The sequence below is a fragment of the Amyelois transitella genome, chromosome 10 (assembly GCF_032362555.1).
Source record: "Amyelois transitella isolate CPQ chromosome 10, ilAmyTran1.1, whole genome shotgun sequence".
NCBI lineage: Eukaryota > Metazoa > Arthropoda > Insecta > Lepidoptera > Pyralidae > Amyelois > Amyelois transitella.
The window spans coordinates 11,874,198-11,896,694 of record NC_083513.1 but is presented as its reverse complement, the minus strand read 5'-3'; the positions used below and the strand labels follow the sequence as shown (position 1 = coordinate 11,896,694).

Here is a 22,497-nt window from a genome sequence, read left to right as displayed (position 1 = left end):
TAACAAACATTTACACCTAGCGAGTTACGTACAAACATTACAATCGCAGGGAGCGGCTCTGGCCAGGCGGCGACGGCGCGCGGCGAGCTCGCGCGCGCGTCACTACGTCAGCGCGAACTCCGGCGGCCAGCGGTTCTCCTGCGCGCACGCACACCCCCACCAGGGTTAGTATCTCAACACTACGACTACGACACTACAGCCTTGGTTTATACATATATTGGCATTTATAATTATATCAAGTATTATTTACAAGGCATTATATTTCACGCAATTCCATGCACTTGTTATTTACTGATCTGACTTTTTATACTTAATATGGGTAGAACTTAGTAGTATGTTCCAGGTATCTACTGTTCGTTATTTTGTTAGTAGTTTAAGATTTTAGTTTGATTAAGATATCAAAAGGCTCTGAGACAAACTTACTCGTGATCCGATTTCGCCCGGCCGGCCCTGTTCGCCCGGCAAGCCTACGGGACCCTGCGACCAAGCCAATCAAACAGGTTCACTATACAGAGTCATATCAACAATTAGTTACATTAGTAAGTAGTAAAGCATTTTTTTCTACTTACCGGAAGACCCATGGGTCCAGCGTCTCCCTTCTCCCCTCTTTCACCCTGAAAATAAATAATATAAATATAATTGTATTTAATGAAATCAGTTTGGTCCAAATAAAGAAAACATTCACAACTTTATCAGATGCCTCATAAAAGTCGTTATTTAATTTAGAGATATCAAATATCATGTAACTACATATTTGAAAGCCGAACAGCAAAATAGATGGAGTGGTGTTGGCTATATTTGGATATAGTTATATATTTTTTATTAGTTAAAAAATATGAAAGATACGTACCGCTTTCCCGCGCACCCCGGGCTCGCCCTTGTCGCCCTTGATGCCGGGCGGGCCCGCCACGCCCGGCGCGCCCGCCGGCCCCGGCGCGCCCGGCGGACCCATCATCTGCACACACCACAACACTGTTACTGTATGCGCTCTTAAACCATTCCGAGGTTCAGAAACTTGAGGCACCTTATTCAAGTTTTATCTTTACCTACTTTTATGTGGCATAGTAGGTTCCGGGTTTAAATCCTGGCCAGGGTATGATGAAGAACAATTTTTTTCTGATTGGCGTGGGCCTTGAAGTTTATTTATATAATTATTTATTATAAAATATAGTATCGTTGAGATAGCATTTCGTAACACAAGTCTCAATCAAAAATGTAATGAGAAATTGTATTTTGAATTCTGGTCTCAAAAGATCAACGAGAGATGCCATTTGAAATATTATAAACACGTAGAGCAGAGAATTATTACATTGTCTTCGTTGCAAGGAAGTATTTTTTCGCTATCCCTGACCATGGCTGAATATCTGCCAGAAAAAAATATCCCGTCTGATTGAATTTCGAGTGTCCGGCATTGGCTGATGAGCACTCTCAAACTCTCCACAACATACTTAGAGCGGTGCAGGTGTACGTGCTGGCTGCAACAGCTGCCGGGACAACCCAGTAGATTGGGAATTATCTGTTACAACAAGTGATTGTTGCGGTCTTACCTCACCTCAAAGCTTCCAACGTCTTGCTCAAAAAAAGATCCAAACAAGCCCCGTGTGGTAGCCGCTCATATTTTGAAAAAACTGATATACACCTAAAGCTTTTGACTAATTATTATTACGACGCGAAAAAAAAAAACTGTGAAGGAAATAAATTACTAACGAAGAACGAGACTTAACTAGATTTTTCGGTCTGCGCGAGTGTCCTCTAGTCATTTGATATGCTTGAAAGCTTTATTTCAATAATCTTTTCATTTTATTCATTATATTTTGGACTTTTTCATATTATTACTCTGCTCGTCTTGAGTATTGTTGCAGAGAAATTGCACACTGTGTTATCATAAAATATTTTTTTCTTTGAAAAAAGCTATTATTAATAAAAATTAATACCTAAACGTTACAGGAAGTTAGTTCGACGTTGTCTGAGCATGCAGTATCATGGAAGAAGGAGGCTGAAGTGAACTTACAATTTCGTGTCCGTACAGCTCGTACCCGGTGCCGTCTCCCTGCAAATTCAACAGTGGGCATAAAGATTAACAGTTCACTACACATATTGTTCAAAAGAAAACCATTTTACCGTGAGGTGACTGTGATCTAACAGTGAGCAGGACTTAACAGTAGCTCAGTAGATCACGCAGGTCGGAAGGGATTGTATTGTGGACTAGTGTGTTATTAAGTGTCTCATTAAGCCAGTCGGGACAAACGCCAGTAAACACTCTCCTGATAAAATTGGAAATCCGATTGAAGCGTTTAAGATTGTCTGATTGATGATAATAATGTTGGCAGTAGATAGTCACCTGTCTTCTCCTCAGCTTCCTGTACTTCTGGAACCGCCGCCGCCGCGCATGGAACAATACCACGATAAGTTACTACCACATTTTGTAAGGAATATTTATTTACTTTATTTTACATGGAAATTTATATAGATTTGATGGTCCTAAAATAATTTCTTATGAATTAATAAACAACGCATAATAAATAGATATAATTATTTTAGAGCACATCTGTATCTATTTTGAATAATCGTGTGCAGTAGGGCTCACCGAGTCCCCTTTGTCCCCCTTCTCCCCCTTGAGCCCCGGGTAGCCCGGCGGCCCCGGCAGCCCCGGCGCGCCCAGCATGCCCGGCGAGCCCATGTCTCCGTACTCGCCCTTAGATCCCTTTGGACCCATTTCACCCTGGAACGTATTAAAATTTAAATATTAAACGATTTATTTGTACTGAACTTGCTTGTATCATAAACACTGGACTCTGTACCGTATTTTAAATCTTGAGAGTCAATCTAATCTATTTGGAATGAAGGGGTAATTTTTAAACGATTAATAACTTTGACTTACGAATATCATTCTTTCGCAGTTGCACATTGCAAACATTTGTTTAGTAGTATTAAATTTTCATAAATGTACGATATTTTATGATAAGAAAATTCGCATAGACAATAGTATAGTAATCAAAACTGTACTGACCGGCTTCCCCGGTGGGCCCTGCAGCCCGGGCGTCCCCGGAGCCCCGTCCAACCCCGGGGGACCTCGCGGTCCTGCTTCTCCTAATTTGCCTGTAACATAACCAATTAATTGATAAATAAAATGAGCAAATAATTGTAATATAAATTAAAAACACTTTAAATACTAAAATCAATAATTACCTGGAAACGGTGCGTAGGCGCAGTCATGTTGAAGCTTATTTTATAAATTATGGCTGCTACTAATTAATATTATTAACAAAGCTCAGCGTGTAAAGCACTGCACCGGTAAATTATCATTTGTACCATCATCGTCTACAAGTAAAAAATAAATTAACCCGTGACGCGTCCGCATTTCCTAAAGTCTACACTCCGGTAACGTCCCGTACAATGAAAATTTTGCCGACTTTCCGCAGAAAAGTTAACTTTGTGCTTCAACCGTATAATTATATTCAATGAACTGTATACCTAAAAAAAGATAACGAAACGAGCATCAAGATAAAAGTAAAATTAAATACTAATAAATACCTCAAGTATCATCTGTAGCCCCGAACATTTTAAAGATGACATTTTTTTGGCCGCCATTTACACTTTACACGTTAATTGCACGAAATTCATTCCCATTTCATTAAAATATTTTCCAATAACACAAAGCTAAGTAAATTCCGCTACGAATGAGTATAATCACAACACTTGAACACAGACAATCACTCTTCAATTGTTTATTAATTATATACTATGCAAATGACACACGATAAACAATTGCCGTCGGACACTGTCAATTTCGACCGTTGGCGAAGAAGGGGTGCGGGCGGGGTGCGTAGCCACGAATCGAGCAACATACCGTTAGCAACAAAAATGTAATTCAATCGTAATGTGTCATTTTTACGCAAGTTTTTTGTGTGTATTTTTTTTAATAAAATCCATAACGTGTTTTAGTGAATGAATCGACCATATTTATTGCTAAGTATCGAATAATTTATGTGGGTCCATTCAGTATAAATGTTGTAATACACCAGAATTCGGGTGTCGTATTTTAACTCCTAAATCTAATTAAAATACCACACAATAAATTGACTATTAAAAACATATTCAGATAGCTTAACTAACGAATAAATAATATATATTTTTTACACTAGTATTCATAAAAAATTAAGGTCTCCTTGTTTTCCGTCTAGCCGAATAACGCTTCTCCGCGATAGATTTGTTTTATTTTTTGTTTGTAATGAATAAACCCAGAAACTACTGCACAGATTTTGATGAAATTGTCACAGAGACAAATTAAACCTTCAGGAGCTCCTTTTTTACCACGGGCGGAGCCGTGGGCTATAATAAAAAAAGAACAAATCACATAGATCGAACGTGAGTTTGAGATTTGTGTAGCGATAGGTAGGTACTACTTACATTTATATAACAACATCCTCTTGGATATTCTTATATTCCAGATCCATCCTACTAATATTATATTATAAATGCAACTTTGTAAGGATGGATGTTCGTTACTCTTTTACGTAAAATATACTGGATGGATTTTGATGAAATTTAATATATAGGTAGAATATTACCTGGAAATATAGGTTAATTTTTATCCCGAAATTCTCACGACCACGGACCAAAGCCCAGGAGCGCAGCTAGTAATAGATAATTTGTACTTTATCGCACCATTTTGCTATCACAGTTTGGTCTGATGGTAAGTCAGTCATCAGACTAGTCAGTAGAGAATGCCATATGGCATGAAGTCCACCTTTGTACATATTTTTTGTTAATTTGTGCAATAAAGTTTTAAATAAATAAATAAATCAGGGAGTAATGATAATTTCAATCATTTAATAATACACATTATAGCCATTCCACATTTTTTTTATGAAAAATACAGATCACTTGAGAACCCTGGTCAATGTCTAAGTGCAGAACCCTAAATTAAAATTTACAACTTCCGCCACATAAACGTAATCCTACCACTAAACACACACTCGATAAAATAATAAGACCTATTTTTAAAGTGGTTTAAATTTTATTTTAAGAAACATTTTGACTATAAACAAAGTGAAAATAATATTTTTTTTTTTTTTTTTTTTTTTTTTTTTTTTTTTTTTTTTTTTTTAATCTTTATTTAAATTAAGGACTTTTGTCTTAAAGACACGTCAGTCCCATTGTAACAAATCTTAAATTTAACACAAGGTGCTAATAGAATCGTAAATTACATTACATACCTACAGGTTTGATACTTGTGTGGATTATTATCAAAAGTCCAATAACCCACACAAGCACAAGGAAGCATCAGAAGCAGGTTTGCTCAGAATACATTGTATGCTACCTACATCAAGCCTATTAATCTTAAATTTATCCATAAAAATCTTCCTTGCAGTTTGGTTCTGTTCACATTCCATCAAGAGATGAAATATGTCCTCCACAATACCACAATTTTCACAATTAGGCGAGTTGGTTTTTTTAATTAAGTAAGTAAATTTTCTTGATGGGATATGACCAGATCTTACTCTAATTATTAATTTGACTATCCTTCTAGGTAAATTACTTTTTATGAACCATGGTATACGGGGAGGCTCACTCTGTATAGTTTTGTACCATATGCCTTTTGTTTTTGACCGTTCATTAAAGTGTTCTTTCCACCGATCCTGACACACTAATTTAAATTCTCCTAGATATTCCGAATAGCATGGATGGATATTATATTCTATTCCGTCTGAAAGAGCAGCATTTGCAAGTTTGTCTGCCTCCTCGTTACCACGTATTCCTATATGGGCAGGAACCCATTGCAATTTGACTTTTATATTCCGCGACCTAAATTGTAGAATCTGTGCAAGTACACGAAAGGCTGTCGAGACACCTCTGTTGCCAGAGGCGCATCGAGCCACATGTTGTATCGCGCTTTTACTATCTGAGCAAATAAGAATTTTATCCCAACTGTAGCTTTCCGCATAAGTGAGTGCATTAGAAATTGCAATGAGTTCAAGCGTCATTATACATATTCTATCTTTTACATTAACACTTCCACTGTTATTTAAGGACGGATCGTAATAAGCTGCTCCCTGTTTATCTTGTTTTTTTGAACCATCTGTAAATATCACATGCCAGTCATTGTATTTTATCTGCAGCTCACCAATGACACAACATCTCAGTGTATAGTCTAAATAGGAGCGTTTGGAACCCATAAGACAGTCCAATTCACTTATAGCAATATCCTTAATATCTATACAAGAAAGCCACGTGTCTGCTGAAAATATGTCCAGAACAGTGGAGGAGTACACATTAATATCTTTAGTCTTATTGTATACTTCGATTGTTAATGGTTTCTTTTTATTGAACCAATATCTAGTCAGACTACCAGCAACCAGTTGTTTCAATAACTCGATTGTGATATTATTTGTCCACGAACGAGCTTTTAATATATATTTATAGCACAGATATAATCTTCTAATAAATAAAGGCAGTATGCAGAGTTCAGCTTCCATTACATGGATCGGAGTAGTTCTAATAAAACCTCCTACAATTCGCAAAGCCTGATTTTGAATTTTGTCTAGTTTTGAAATATGCGATTTGGCACTATTATCGAAGAGAAAACTGCCGTAATCTATCCTACTTCTTATAAGTGATATATACAAACGACGCATATGTTGAATATGAACCCCCCAAGATGGCCCTGATAAAACTTTTATAATATTAAGGTATCTTGAGCAATTTTGCGCTATTTCACTAATGTGTCTACACCATGTGAGACTTCTGTCTAACCATAGACCTAAATATTTGACAGAATCTGAATAAACCAAAGCTGAGTCATCAATCTTCACAACAGGCAAAACTGTTCTCTTTCCTCGGCTAAAAAGACAGAGTTTAGTTTTTTTACTGGACAATTGTAAGCCTAATTCATCTAAGATTTTAATTATGCAGTTTATTGCAGTCTGAACATTTGATTCACTCAAATTAATGTTTTTATCCTTCGCATAGATTACAAAATCATCAGCATATTGTGCGATACATACTTTTTGTGCTTGAAGACGACAAATTTTGTAAGTAGCTATATTGAAGAGAAATGGTGAAATTGGATCTCCTTGAGCAAGTCCTGTATTAGCCCTTCTGCTGATTATTTTCTCCCCGTCTTCAGATCTCACCATTAAATATCTTTCGCTTAAGAATGACCAAAAATATTTACAGTACCTACTTCCAACCTGTAGTTCATCCAGAATACATAAAACCCTATCAACAGCCACATTATTGTAGGCATTTTCAATATCTAGGAAGCAAGCCAGTGTTGGTTCATTATCTGTAAAACCTATTTGTATATATGTAACCAAACGGGTCAAACAATCCATACATGACTGTGATTTCCTGAATCCCACGGTGTTCGGAGAGAATATTTCATTTTTTTCTACATACCACTCCAACCGACGCAGCATCATATTGTGGAAAACTTTGCAAATACATGACATCAAAGATATAGGTCTAAGTTTAGGGTCTGTAACTCCATGATCAGAAGCCTTTGGTATTGGTATGATTAAAATATTGCGCCATTGAACTGGAATTTTACCAGAGCGAAAGATTAGGTTGTATAACTTGAGCAAATATCTCTTAGCGTCTAGCGGTAAGTTGTATAACATACTATAAGTAATTTCATCGTCACCTGGCGCAGTATCCTTCTTCTTCAAACAGCACTCTAATTCTGCAATTGTAAAATCTGACTCAAGATTATCATTTCGAGATGTAAAGATTTGTGGTTCTTTTGTTACTGAGTCTGGCGTAAGAGATGATAATAGGCTCTCCTGCTTATCCAGTGGAACAAACTGTCTACTTCTTTTATCACCTTTCATCCATCTCATTCGTCGCCACATTTCAGATGCTGAAGTGTTTTCGTCAATTGAGTCACAGAAGTTATACCAGTGCGCCGTCTTAGCTTCCCTTATTAATTTGTAAGCTTCTTTCGTCTTTGATTCCAACAAAGTGAGATTGTACGGGGTAGGATTTCGCCGAAATGAACTAAGGGCCAATCTTCTCTCAGCCACCGCTTTTGACAAGGACTGGTTCCAATAACTCCGGGGTTTAAATTCAGACTCTGGATCCGCACAAATTTTAACCATCGGTATACTTGCATCCGCCGCTGTTTTAAGATGAGATATTAAAAAGTCATACATTTCCTGTATATGTGACTCATCCAATGAATTAAAGTTTTGAATGTTGTCCTGACTGAACGAATCCTCCATACTTTCGATAAAAACCGACCAATTAGTTTTCTTGTAATTACGTTTAGGTAACCTATTACCATGTTTGGGAATACTTGTACTTAATTTAATCATCAAATGATCACTGCCTAAATTTTCGTTAATAACATGCCAGTCAAAGGTTAATACAATGTCATTAGAAATAAATGATATGTCTGGTGATGTCTGTTGTAGGTTCCCATTAACTAATTTAACTCGAGTTTGTGAGCCATTGTTCAAAAAACTATAATCATTTTCCAAAGAAGAGTCTAAAAGTTGACTACCCCTAGAGTCTGATCTAGACGACCAGTTCCTAGAATGGCCATTAAAGTCACCACATATCAGCGTATTTTTTGGGAAAAGGGCGAAAAGTTCATCCCAGTCAGATGACTGTGTACAAGTTGATGATGGACAATACACTGAGATAATGTTTTTTACATACTGACAATTATATAGAAAAACGCCTATAATTTCTATGTCTGAGTTATGCAAGTGTAGCGTTTTAAGTTCACTTCTAATAGACTTATGTACTATTATTGCTACCCCACCATAGGAATCATTCCTATCTTTCCTGTATATATTATAATCTCTTATACGTACATTATCTTCTGAATTTAACCAAGTCTCACTTAATACAGCTACATGAATATTTTCCTTTAGGAGGAGTTCTTGAAAACTAACTAATTTTGGTTTTAAACTCTGCGCATTCCATTGCAAAATATTTATGCGAATATTATTTGTACTAGGTTTAACCATTACTAATGTTAAAGACTTCTAAAATTGTCTCTAAAATTTTTCTTCCCGAAAAGAAATCACTCACAAATACTTTCACTTCTTCAAAAATTGCCACAATCACTGCACTTATTTTCTTCTCAATAGAACTATTCATTGACCTCCATATATTAAATACATTGGCTAACAGTTTCTTCAAATCAAATCTTCTTTTTTTATGTTCTTCAATATCAGATGAACTGTGTTCCTCTTCTTCCATTGTATTTTCTCCGAGACTCTCAACTTGGTTTTCATTGATTTTATATTTCCTCGATTTCTTTGTTTTTGCCTTTTTCTGACTATTTTCTATGTTTCTATCTAGTTTGTTTCCCATATTTTCCTCTCTATGGATGTGTGCACGCGCCACAACTTGACTATATGTCGGCTGATAAGTAGCTTCAGTTAGATTGGATGTTATCTCTAATGGTTGAGTGGGTCTTAGCGAATTTTCTTTTTGACTATTATCCATGACTAACTCAAGAGCTATTTTATATGGAACATTATCTTTGCTCATAACAAGACGTATTTCTTTTTCTTTACGATAAATTGGGCAAGATCTATCTAAAACCAGATGTAGACCTTTGCAGTTAAGGCATTTGAAAGTTTTTAAGTCGCAATTATTGTGTTCTGTACTTCCACACTTTGGACATAATATTTTCTTAATCGGGCATACTTTGATCATATGACCAAATTTCCAGCACCCCGAGCATTGCGTTACAGGAAAAATATAATTTTCAACATTGAAATTGCAATCAAATGCGGTCACATATATGGGTAGTGATTTGCCTTCAAAACATATCCTGACACTTTCACTTTCTACCCATTTCCCGCTATAGTCTAAACGTTTAAGTCTTTTAACAGCTAATATTTTAATATCGCTTCGCAAAATTCCAAATATTTCTTCTTCTGAAAATTCTAAGTCTACACCCCTTATTATTCCATATACTATATTGGATTCTAAAGTTTTCCGACAATTATACTCGAGTTTTTTAAAATTTTCATTTTCGATCAACTTCGTAGCGTCTGTATCTTTCTCAAAGCAAATAAAAACTTTAAAAGGTGATTTATATTTTATCCGGTTGACATTACATATATTTTCATTACGTAATAATTTCGCTAAAGCCATTTGTTTTGGTAATTCTTTTTTGGAGGTTATACAAACTTCAAATTTCGTTATCTCGTCAGATCTAGTTAAATTTCCCCCTGCTATATTATTGGAAAAACTTCTCAGCAGACGTTTTTTCCTCCTACTGACTTCAACAAATCCTTCTTCACTATTTGTATCATCGTCACATTTTTTCCTTTTTTCTAACCTAATTTCATTTTTTTCCAACTCCGAAAATTTTTCTAATCTGCTGTCAAGAATTTGGTTCATTTGTATTTCGCACTCCTTTATTATGTCTGAATCACTTTTGTCACTCTCATCTACAGAATTATCATCGTCCATGATGAGGGTAGACCGAGAACAAAGTCAACGGCAATGCGAGCAAATTTGTCTAACTCAGTACGTGTGCGAACTTACCGACCGCTCACGCGACACTGAAAAAAATAATATTTAAAAGAAAAAATAATTAAACAAATTTGCAAAACTTTTTGCGAACGGTACTTTCTAACCGACTTCAATCGCCATCGCAATATTACAAGGTCAATGCCATGCAATGAACAATATGGACGATCGAAATCACATAATTACGAATTATTGTTTATATTATAACTAGTTCAACAGAATTAATTAAAAACCCAGAGAGCTGAGTAAATTTACGTTAAACTTTATATAGTTTATATGGTACTTAGTTTGATAGAATAAATATGAAAACGAATGAAAACATTGTCGATCGTAGTTCGATTTCAGTTCGTAAAAGTAATGTCGATTTCTCGACATTAAATCATAAATTTAGGCCAGAACAAATATTGTTAATAAATAGGTTATTTAATAAGCTGTAATTTGATATGTAATACATTAAACAAACACTTTCCTTCTAAAAGATTTTGACATAATTCCGTTAATAAATTTTACACACCGCTCAATAAAAATAATAATGGCGGAAGGCACTTGTCTTGTCGCGTACTTCACTCACGAATATGTTCTTATTTACAAAATTTTTGTTGATTGTCATTGGTTTAAAAAATAAAAAACGAAGGACAAAGACTTTCTGTTGGTTGTTACACAAGTTTTGGGCGGACCAATGATATTTAAATGATTGAAAAAAAATACCAAAGACAACAGACTGCGTTATTGCCTCGGTTAGGAACTAGGACGCTTCGTGCCGTTTTACGTTAGTGCCTCGGTTAGGAACTAGGACGCGTTATGGGTTAACTGAAACAAAGTAACATGCGATCATGCTCATGCCACTGGTGCTGAAGTGGTTGACAAATTCATATGAAAATGTGAGGTACGAGTATTTATGGGCAGATAAAAGGTATAAAGATTAATTCCCCAATGAAATTGATAGTAGAAACATAATAACAGACGTTCATTGACAAAGAATTCACGGTTCCAAAAAGATAGTTAACCGTGATAGTTAAGATCATAACTTCATAACATCAAGAGAGATCTGTATCTGAGTTGGAAGAGAAGGCGAGAGAACCATGCGCGGAGCATGAAGTGGGTAGCGCTGGTGCGCGGGTAGTTACCCGCTTGCCCCGCTTGCCGCGCGCGCCCTTGTCCCCGGGCGGGCCGGCGGGCCCCGCGCCGCCCGGCTCCCCGCGCTCCCCGCGCGCTCCCTCCGTGCCTTCAACATCCCTCAACATCAACTGAGTCCACTACACTTCTCATTATCTACGCTGCACTATTTGGGCGTTTGGATGAAAGTTTTTCTAATTCAGGGAAGGAGGATTTACGATTTTGTGTGCTTGTGAAAATGCGCTATTGTATTATTTAGATAAACTATTTAACCAGATAACTAAACATTAAGATAATTAAAAACGAAAATTTGTGTTCCACTGCGCTCAGTTAGTATTTAATTTATTTGGTGCAAGAGAAACTAATGATACTTCTAAAATATTAACTTGTTAAATATTAGTACCCAGTGAAAGCAAAACGAAAAATAATTAATTTGTGCTCGCATCTATGTCTTTGCTTATAATCAAAACATAATTTGATTGAAATAACTATGTATAATCTACTGTGAGTCATTTCATGCCACAAAATGAATGGGGTCTCTTACCAGGCGGTCCGGGCGGGCCCGGGGGGCCCTCGATGATGCCGGTCGGGAACGCGTCGCCCTTCAGCGTCGTCGTGAACCCACGCTCGCCTTTGTCGCCTTTTTCACCCTGGAAAATTATGTTACCAATGGTTATTTTCAAAGTTTAACACAAATATATCATCATCAGTTCATCTCGTGGGGGGCCTTCCTACGTGTCTCCACTTGAGGACTTTTTGCTGCCTGAGTGACGAGTGCATGTGAGTGAGTCTATTTAAGAGGCCCACAGTTAGAGACCACGTCTCGGCACCGAATATCAAAACTGGTCAAATATAGCAAACTAAAATATAAAATGTATTAATTACATTATATAATAAGTGTGACCTTAAATTTATTTTTATTTAGAATCTTAATTAGTAGTATTAGTTTGCATAGAACTATTATATAATATATTTATTTATTTTTATAATACGTTTTAGATGTATTAATATTAGTAAGTTCTCTTTGAGTTAATAAAATGAAATTCTAATATTACCTTATGTCCTGCGGGGCCGACCGGTCCAATAGGTCCGATGGGTCCGGCGGGGCCCATGGGTCCCGCTGCGCCAGCCGGGCCCGCCGGCCCCGGGGGCCCTGTGCGCCCGTCGTGCCCCGGCAAGCCCTCGGGGCCCTGGGGCCCAGCAGGCCCTGGTGGACCTGGTTCTCCAGGCTCTCCCTATAAATTATTGGGAAATGTGTTAACATTTAGTTTATCTTGGTCACCTCTGATAGAGTAGCATATGATACAAAATAGCAACGAGTTCAATACATAAAATTCTGTAACAATTTTTTTTTCAATTTTATATTTATGTAATGTGTTACTTTTTGAACGTTCGGTAAAAGGTTAAAAATCGAAACTTTACTAATGTGACTAATATAACATAACTGGAGATGAAAATACACTAGACAAGAAATAAACAATTCTAAAATTATATAATGTCGAATCATGCACGAACTACTTATAAAAATAAGCGTAAATTAAATGAAATCAAAATCTCCACAATATGAAATTATAAATAATTAAAAATACTAGTTTCTTATCACAGTTATCAAAAGTACCTACTAAACGTTAATAGCAAGTAATGGATGAACTTGTATCGTAGCCATAAATACAAAATTAACCCGGTAGCAGTCGTTTTGCTACGACTCTGCTACGACGTAGCACGTAGGTAAGTTATATCGTTTTCTTCATAGTCTAAGATCCGGCTGCAAAATCACTACGTTCATCGCGTAGTTAATCAAACTCACATTTTAACATACATTTATGAATAGGATAATACATAGATAATAGGGTGCCAGTCAATAAGTGGCCGCAAGTAATTTTAATTAAATTAATGTTAATTAATTTTCCAAAAAAAAATTCGTTCACTTGTTTTTTAAATAAAATATCATCCACATCATAGAAATGTATGTAAAGAATTCGAAAATCAATGGGTGCCGTTACACACTCGGCCGCAACTACTACGCAGCCAGGTGTAAACAGGTAATATTTTGGTCTATTTATACGTTCATGTCGTACACGCATGTTTTTTATATCAAATTAAAGCTAATTTTTTTTTTAATATGATGATATATCGCTGCCTGTGAATAAATGGCCGCAAATTAAGGTTGCTAGCTGTTAAAAACTCGAGGTATCCGAGATAAAGTGAAAGAGAGTTAGCGCGTAACGCCACTTCTTAGACAAGGATGGCGAGTACCAGCTGTGCGAGTATTTGAAGCCATTGCGCACGCGTCAATAGATTGGGTTCTCAGCCAGCGATGCAAACAGTAATACGAACGACTTTACATTTACTCCAAAATTATAATTAAGTAATTAATATTCTGCAAAAAAAAAAATGAAAATAAGAAAATATTTATTTCATAATAAAACATTGTTTATTGATCAAGTAAAAATGAAAAAAGCGTACTTATAAAGAATAGAATTTTGAGTATGTTTTATTTTTTTACTCTGGTACTCGCCATCCTTGTCTAACAAGTGGCGTTACGCGCTAACTCTCTTTCACTTTATCTCGGATACCTCGAGTTTTTAACAGCTAGCAACCCTAATTTGCGGCCATTTATTCACAGGCAGCGATATATCATCATATTAAAAAAAAATTAGCTTTAATTTGATATAAAAACATGCGTGTACGACATGAACGTATAAATAGACCAAAATATTACCTGTTTACACCTGGCTGCGTAGTAGTTGCGGCCGAGTGTGTAACGGCACCCATTGATTTTCGAATTCTTTACATACATTTCTATGATGTGGATGATATTTTATTTAAAAAACAAGTGAACGAAATTTTTTTTGGTTAACATTAATTTAATTAAAATTACTTGCGGCCACTTATTGACTGGCACCCTATTATCTATGTATTATCCTATTCATAAATGTATGTTAAAATGTGAGTTTGATTAACTACGCGATGAACGTAGTGATTTTGCAGCCGGATCTCGTACTATCATGTTAGCTTGTTAATTTTTATATTATTTGACATATAATTAGCTTATGTATTTATATTAGCTGTTTTTTCTTTAAAAAATAGGTAGATTCTTTTTTCAAAGAATAAAAAGCAAGTAAATGTATTCCTATGTTCATTTTATGCGATTATGACATGTTCAGCCTGATTTATATTTATCAGTTCCCAGGTGCACCCTCTGCCATCAAACTTGGACCCGGGGCCGTTTTCCTACTTTCATCATAATTATAAATATGAATAATTTTTTGGAGTTTAGCTCTAAACTGATAGTCTCTTACTTAGCGCAACATTTTTGTTGCTCTTGCGGTATATTGAACTTGAAGGATTTGTAATTCATATTGTGAAGGTAATGAATAGTGAAATAAATAAAGAATTCCCACCTTGAGCTGTATGATGGTGTGCGCGGAGACGTTGTGGCCGGCGGCCTGCAGCCCCTACACGCACACGCTACGTTACACACGCTACGTCACACACACACAAAGCGCTGTCACGACCACGAAGCATAAACTATAATTAGTGATTGTTTAATGAACAGTTTGTAAACGCATACAGTTTTGCAGATTTTAATGTCAGACTTTAAAGAAACTATTGGAAAGAGATTTTTTTATTGTGTCATATGCTGCGTCATCGTGATGTGCAAACAAAAAACAGTAAAAAATACTTGAAGCGAAATTCGGTACAGTGTACGTAAATAAGACATAATAGAATAGACACCTCACGAAGTTTTTCCTTATACTACTAAAATGCGTACTTTATAAGCAGTTCGAAAAACAAATTTATAAAAATGGATAAATCATTTCATTCAACCTGTACGCTTCAATAGAAATATGTACATGTATAATTGAGTGTCTATTCCATTTTGTTCATTAAAATAAAAAATCAATGTAACAACGCTAAAAAAGCCGGTCGCAGCCTAACTACAGACAACACAGAGGCGAGCTGCGGGCATACAACCTTCACGGCAATGATCTCCGCCGTCGTGTACGGACTCATTTTAAAGTTGTCTACGGATCGCTTCACTCCCTGCAATGCCCATAATGTACCTGTGTTACTATATACACGCGATGGTCGGGCGACATTCATTGGCAATCGGTCTTTGTGCGTCTTTAGCACATGAAATTATAATGAAGTATGAAACGAAACTTTCAAGGAAATAATTATTTCTCTTTAAAAACTGATACAACTCTCATCTTAACGTATTTTGGTTCTTAATCGCCAGAAACTCTTTTAGTGGGTAGTTTTATAGAAAAAAGTTAAACACTGGTTCACTTTTGATTCGTAATCAGAGTCTTTTGTCATTGACATTGACAGAAGTTACATAAAAATAATATAAAATAGCGATAGAGAGCGGGTCACGTACCTTGACGGCCGAGAAGACGTCGAAGCCGGGGCTGCCGTGCTCGCCCTTCTGCCCCTTGTCTCCCGGTCGGCCCTGAAGCACATTGTAACACTTGAGTCACTACCAATTACTTTTCGCATGTCGCTACAGGAATGCTAACTTGTTAACATTGACAGCTGCAGGTTGCAACAACTACATGAATATATTATATTTTGTTAACAATTGAGCGGCTATTGAGCTGGTCAGATCGTATAGGTGTGATCGCGAAGTCTATAATAGTTGAAGTGAAAGTAAGAGTGTAAGTATTGGTGATTACTTTCATAAAATAGTTAAATATCACAGATATTGAAGTTCATTTAAAAAAATAGAAAACTTACCGGATCACCTTTGGGTCCATCCAATCCGATAGGTCCCTGAAATTGTACAAGTTTCTTCATTAATGAACAGCTTATGTTTCATGGTAGAAATTTACAATGATTTAGTATAGTAAACATGCAGAAATATCGATTAGTTGACAGTTCAAGCAAGAATTAAGTCAGTAAAAAGAATTAAGGAAAGGAGTCGTGAAACTTCAATTTAGATTTTAGCAAGTAAAAGTAAGTTTATTTATGTAAGTATAACTATTACATATATGACCGTTTCGTTTTATCACTTTGAAGATCGAAAATTGCGAATAAATAAAAATCTAAAAATATGACTTGCTATAATTCATCAGTTATTTAACATCGAAATTAATTGACAAAGATCAATGAAACTCTCTTCGTAAGCTACACGAACAAAGCAGCCGAGTCTACACGGCTAGGTTTGCGGGCTAGCGCTACACGCACGCGCACACGCACACGCACGCGCACGCGCACACGCACACGCAAACGGACTACGAAGCTCCGTGGCACTTTCCGATAAATGTTACAAGTAGGTACTGTCCAAAGAAATAAACGTACGTATTTAATTTTAATTAATAAGTATCATAGCCAAAACAAACTGTAAGTCGATGGGGGCTATAAAAGTGATTTAGATAATAGTTCACTTTTTTAATTAGGCATCTATGATATTTTGTATACTAATGCAATTTAAAAAATAAATCACTACTACCTTTAGCAATGAAATATATTTTTTAATTTATGTAAAAAAAAGAAAGCGCCACGGATCTGTTAGTAACTACAGTAGTTGCGGCGGCCGGCGGCGCTTACCATGAAACCTCGCTCGCCCTTCTCGCCCTTGCTTCCCTGAAACGTGACACCGGTACAGAACGAGGAAGTAGACAGAGACACACGAGTGACAGACAAAGTTCACAGAAATAAGAGAACTCGTGCTAATGCAGAGTAAAATTGAAGATTAGTGACTTTATTAATGTACAGAATAGAACTGATAAATTAATTAAAAAATAAGTACCGGGAATCCGTTCTTGCCAGGCGCCCCCGTTAAGCCCTGCAAAGAAGCGAACAAATGAAGCCAGTGCAAGTAACTGCTGAACTAAAATGATACAAAGCAAGCTCGTGGTATGATATAACACTAGTAAGGTGTTAAACTCAGGAACGTAAGCACACGAAGCACTCCTTAGATTATCGACCTCAAGATAGCACGAACTTGAGATTATGACTGTAAATGTAGTTGACCTTATCGGAACGTTCGAATTTTTGGTATTTGTTAAACTTAGAACAATGGCTGATGTTTGCCAAACGACGTTGACTTGAGAATTAATGATTTTGCATGATGAGTTCATGTAAACGGTCGGGAGCAGATAATGTACCGCCGACCGCGATTGATAATTTTTGAGTTTCAAACATTTAAAAGGTAAACTTATGTATTTGGTCGAAAAGAAAACGTACATCGATTATAATTACAAGTCATGATAAAATGCTATCTGTAATGACTTCGAGGTTAATAATGTAAGGTGCAAACAGCGCTTGACAATACAAAGGCGATAACGTAACCGATGTTTAATGAATCTGGTCGCAATGGTTTGAGAGCCGCCCACTCACCGGCGGGCCGGGCTCCCCGGAGTCGCCTTTCTTGCCCTTCTTGCCGCGCTTGCCGGGCGGCCCGGCCGGACCTGCAACCACAAAACAAAAAGTATAAGTTTTTTTATAAGCACGAAATTACTAGTATATGGTTATACTTAGCTCAAAGTATATTCTAATCATAAGATGGGATTCGTGAAAGAACGTCGAGATGGATTAGTTGTCATGATGTCATGTGTCTCCTAAACTTTCGCGGGGCATAATTAATATTGTAAATAACACTACTAATAATGTTATACTATAACTTTTATCTACCGTTACTAATAACTCTAAGAAGTATATTATTTTCTTTACCCAACCATTCAGGCTATGGAAGGGCCTAGGGCTTATTTTGATGAGGTGACAAGAAGCTATTTGTGATCAATACAATAATAATTCACCACAAGCGTCGTTGTCTCTGCTACTAATGGTTGCTATCTTGAGGTCACATTTACCGTCCTTTTGCCGGATGGAGCCGCAGATTTCTAGACAATGAGCCAGTTTGCCGCGCACGGGCATCGGATAATGACCGGACAGCTGGCGAAAATCTCGTTACCAGTGCGAAAGCTGACTGGGTCCAATGGCTTATCTCCTGGATATAATAACTACAAGTTTTCACTCAAATCCTATAAGAAACATCTATTTATATATAAAATATTTTAAGTCATGTATTGTTATAGTACGAGTATATGTAGTATTTATAGATGAAATAGTTATTGTATTTCAGTAGCAAACAATAAATTAAAATTTATTAAAGTGTAAATCAGAATATGTACTATCAGACGGGACTAATGGTCCATCGAGTGTTCACGTGAGGCTGCTTCAGTTCGAAGTGAGGCTCGACCCGGCGCTGACATTAATGGGTGCTTTGCTTAATCATCATGGTAAATCTAATAACTTAGCAATGGGAAAACTCGTACCAAATTTAGTTTTAACTGTAGAATGATGGACTTAAATAATAGCTTTGTACTAAAGTATAAGCGTTACGAAAATGACCGCACTCGGCTGTGGTGGATTACAGCGCAGTTTATTACCGCCATTGTGAGCGACCCGTGAAATATGACTGACAACGTTATCTCGCGGGCTCGAAGAGGAATATTCGTGAAATTCAGCGCGACCTCCGACCTCCGACCTCCGACCTCCGACCTCCGCGACGCCGGGACGCCGAACGCTCGTCTTTTGGAATAAATGAAAACGCGGCAGCGCCGGGCGCCGCGGGCCGGCTTTGATCCCGCGCTATTCAATTACGCGTGTAAACAGTTTTTATCAATTGGCGCGGAACCCTTGTTTGGGAAGCGGCGTTTGTATTTATCTTTACTCCCTTTAAAAGGTGATCCAGACGTCTTTATTCCTCATTTTATTACAATTTCCGTGTCTTCCCTTATTTTATAATGAAAGGAACTCAGGCTTATGTTCTTTTGATAAAAATAGTAGTCTTATGCAACGAACTATTCATGGTGAATAAATAGGCGATGAAGGTGTAGAGTAAAATATGCCTATTACTTAGAAAAATACCTTAGCACATAGTCTTTGATCATATTTTTTTGCATATGGAAATAATTAAGTGTTGAGTAAAAAGTTGAGTAGGAATTTGTGACTTTATTTCCGAGTTCCTAACAAAATATCAGTGTTTAAAGCAAAGGACAGAGATTAATTAAGGGAATCCTTTTTGCCGCGGCGGGAGCGGCGGGAGGCTTCCTCGCGCGGCGCAAAAACGCGGGCCCTGTCGCCGCCGCAGAGCGCAGTCCGCAAAAACTACTCACACGGCCGCGTTGTCGCACGACCACGCGAAAGCGATGTCGCACGGTACACGACACGCCTACCGCCCTTGTAGGATCGTTAGTTTAAATTTATTCTTTGTTATTATCTTGAATTTTGTTTATTGTGTTTCGTATTCTAAGTGAAATTAGCAAGGTACAGACCATAATGTAGGAGGTCTTATCCTAATTTATTTATCTTTATATTGCCGTGACAGATACTGTGTTGGCGCTGGCGTGGAGATTGGTTTAAATATATAAAAAAAAACATTGAAATGCGTCATGATGAATTTATTTCAGATGCCTCATATTGTATTATCATTATGCACTTAGTCTTAACAGACAAGAAAGAATACTACCCAATTATAGAGCTCCTGCTCATGCTAAGGAATTACCTGGATTCCTCCAGAAGTGGGGAGCGGGGAGTGCGGGGTGGGGAGAGCCCAAATCGCAATTTTAATTAAATATCGAACATTCCAAATAGGCCCGACTCGCGGCTGTTGGTAGGAGGCTGTAGTCGGGAGAGCGACGCGGATCGAAACGGGCACTTTTCTGTTCGAAGTGTGTAACATATAGGTAGGTACTCAATACTTTTAATTAACGCATAGACACATAACAATTTCATCCCTTACGGAGTAAACGGATCTAAAAGTTTGTTAAGACAACGAAATTGATAGTGCACATTTAGCAGGATGCCTTAAAGATGGCAGTAAAATTCTGATTAATGTAAGTTTGCTAACTTTTAAGAAGAATCCAAAGTTTACTAGCCTCTCCTCCGATTTGGGGTACAATTTCTATAAAAATAAATATTTTGAGAACATACCTTGTAGGCCTGGCCTACCTAAAAATACCAGCGTTGAAGTATTAATTTGCTCCAATATTGAACTCGACGGCGCAGTTCCAATGAACGTAATTCATTGAATTAGTTCGCAGCCTCCGGCCGGTGATAGCGCAATTTTTCAAAATCGCAATTCGGGCATTCTTATTGCGCTCATTAGTTACCGACACCGGCTTGGCAAAACAAACGGCACTGACATAAACATACCCATCTATACTAATATTATAAAAAGCTGAGTTTGTTTGTTAGTTTGTTTGAACGCGCTAATCTCAAGAACTACTGGTTCGAATTCATAATTTCTTCTTGCGTTGAATAGGCCATTTATCGAGGAAGGCTTAAGGCTATATAACATTACGCTGTAACTTTAGGGAGCAAAGAAATAATGGAAAATGTGAAAAAAACGTGAAAAATTATTCATCCTTGAGGGCTTCAACATACATACATACATACATATAATCACGTCTATATCCCTTGCGGGGTAGACAGAGCCAACAGTCCTGAGCGGACTGATAGGCCACGTTCAGCTATTTGGCTTTAAGATAGAATTGAGATTCGAATAGTGACAAGTTGCTAGCCTATCGCCTAAAAAAAGAATCTCAAGTTTGTAAGCCTATCCCTTAGTCGCCTTTTACGACATCCATGGGAAAGAGATGGAGTGGTCCTATTCTTTTTTGTATTGGTGCCGGGAACCACACGGCTTCAATGATGCCCAAAATAACTATACCAGGCGGACAAAGTCGCAGGCACAGCTTGTTTTTTATATACATATCTTAATGATTTATTTCATTGGGATGTGGAATAAATATTTAAAATAAAAAAATACGAATTTCAATTCCATCATTTAGCAATACAGCTGTGACGTACAGTTTCAGTCTTTTCTGACTGTGCATTGGCTACGTTTTATTTTATTACGTCTACCCCGCAAGGGATGACGTGATATGAGTATGTATGTTAAAAAAATTACCAGATGTGGCAAAATAACCAAATTAGGCGGTTTGCATTTTTTTTAAATTTGTATTCAATTTTATTATTAAAATCTAAGCATTTAGTTCTAGTATATTTAAATACATCATGAACAGTCGTCAAACGTCATATATATCATTGAAAACTGCAAAACAATGTTAAAAACGACTAAACTATTACTACGACGTAAACATTTCCAAAATATGGATAATTACAAGAAAATGAAACTTAACAGATTTACGATCATCTTCATAAGAATTACGTAGGTTTGGTGAAAATGGGCGAATGAAATATGCTTTTGTAAGTGAAAAGCCGTTCCTTGGTCTCGCACCCGCAGCCGAGGTCGCGGTGTGTGAGCCACTCATCGGCACCGCATTACGCGGCCATTACCGCAGTCTCTGAATTTTCATAATCGAGTTAATTCTCGGCGCTGGCGGCGCTGCGTGAGGGCGCGATCGCGATCCGCGCGCGCCCTTATTGGCAAATTGAGTTAGCGTCGTTTAGCGACGTTTCACGCCAACTTTGTAGTAATCTTAAAGTTATCGAAGGGGCTAATAATTATAAAAAATAAAAATATTGTTCACTACTCTACGGTTTGTCTATTTAGCTTCTGGTTATTGCACTGAAAGTATAGGATTAATTTAAATTATTCCAAGGATAAATCATACGGATTAAACTAACAATGTGTTAACATGAAACAGGACTAAAAATATAATAAAATATCATTAATACAATACAAAAATTATCATTGATGGCATTGTACGCAGAGACATTGAACAAGACCAGCTGTGAATCGTCTTCGATAATTTAATCTTCGTATCATTAGCCGCCCGCAGCCGGCACTTTACTTTCAACTAATTATCGCGAGATGCTAATAACGCTATAAAATGTAACGCAATTACGATAAAAGCTCCAAATGTTCTTGTAATTTTGTGGCGGCTCAAATTACATGTAATTTACGTT

At 37.0% G+C, this 22,497-nt stretch overlaps 1 protein-coding gene across 3 annotated transcripts in view; it reads right to left on the bottom strand.

The window, feature by feature from the left end:
- LOC106135408 (collagen alpha chain CG42342) overlaps nucleotides 1–22,497 on the bottom strand; it is a 186,347-nt gene that overhangs the window by 12,511 nt on the left and 151,339 nt on the right. For 2 of the 3 annotated variants that reach the window (XM_060946003.1, XM_060946004.1), the window contains exons 2-17: nucleotides 17,959–18,029; nucleotides 17,369–17,404; nucleotides 17,167–17,202; nucleotides 16,354–16,389; nucleotides 15,998–16,069; nucleotides 15,592–15,660; nucleotides 15,018–15,071; nucleotides 12,669–12,848; nucleotides 12,158–12,263; nucleotides 3,011–3,099; nucleotides 2,588–2,722; nucleotides 2,343–2,368; nucleotides 2,012–2,060; nucleotides 851–955; nucleotides 570–614; nucleotides 424–477 (exon numbers count right to left, since the gene is read on the bottom strand). In XM_060946003.1, coding sequence (XP_060801986.1) covers nucleotides 424–477; nucleotides 570–614; nucleotides 851–955; nucleotides 2,012–2,060; nucleotides 2,343–2,368; nucleotides 2,588–2,722; nucleotides 3,011–3,099; nucleotides 12,158–12,263; nucleotides 12,669–12,848; nucleotides 15,018–15,071; nucleotides 15,592–15,660; nucleotides 15,998–16,069; nucleotides 16,354–16,389; nucleotides 17,167–17,202; nucleotides 17,369–17,404; nucleotides 17,959–18,029 — 1,163 coding nt within the window. Of the gene's footprint in view, nucleotides 1–423; nucleotides 478–569; nucleotides 615–850; nucleotides 956–2,011; nucleotides 2,061–2,341; nucleotides 2,369–2,587; nucleotides 2,723–3,010; nucleotides 3,100–12,157; nucleotides 12,264–12,668; nucleotides 12,849–15,017; nucleotides 15,072–15,591; nucleotides 15,661–15,997; nucleotides 16,070–16,353; nucleotides 16,390–17,166; nucleotides 17,203–17,368; nucleotides 17,405–17,958; nucleotides 18,030–22,497 lie in introns of all 3 variants that reach the window. The other variant, XM_060946002.1, reaches the window with a different exon arrangement.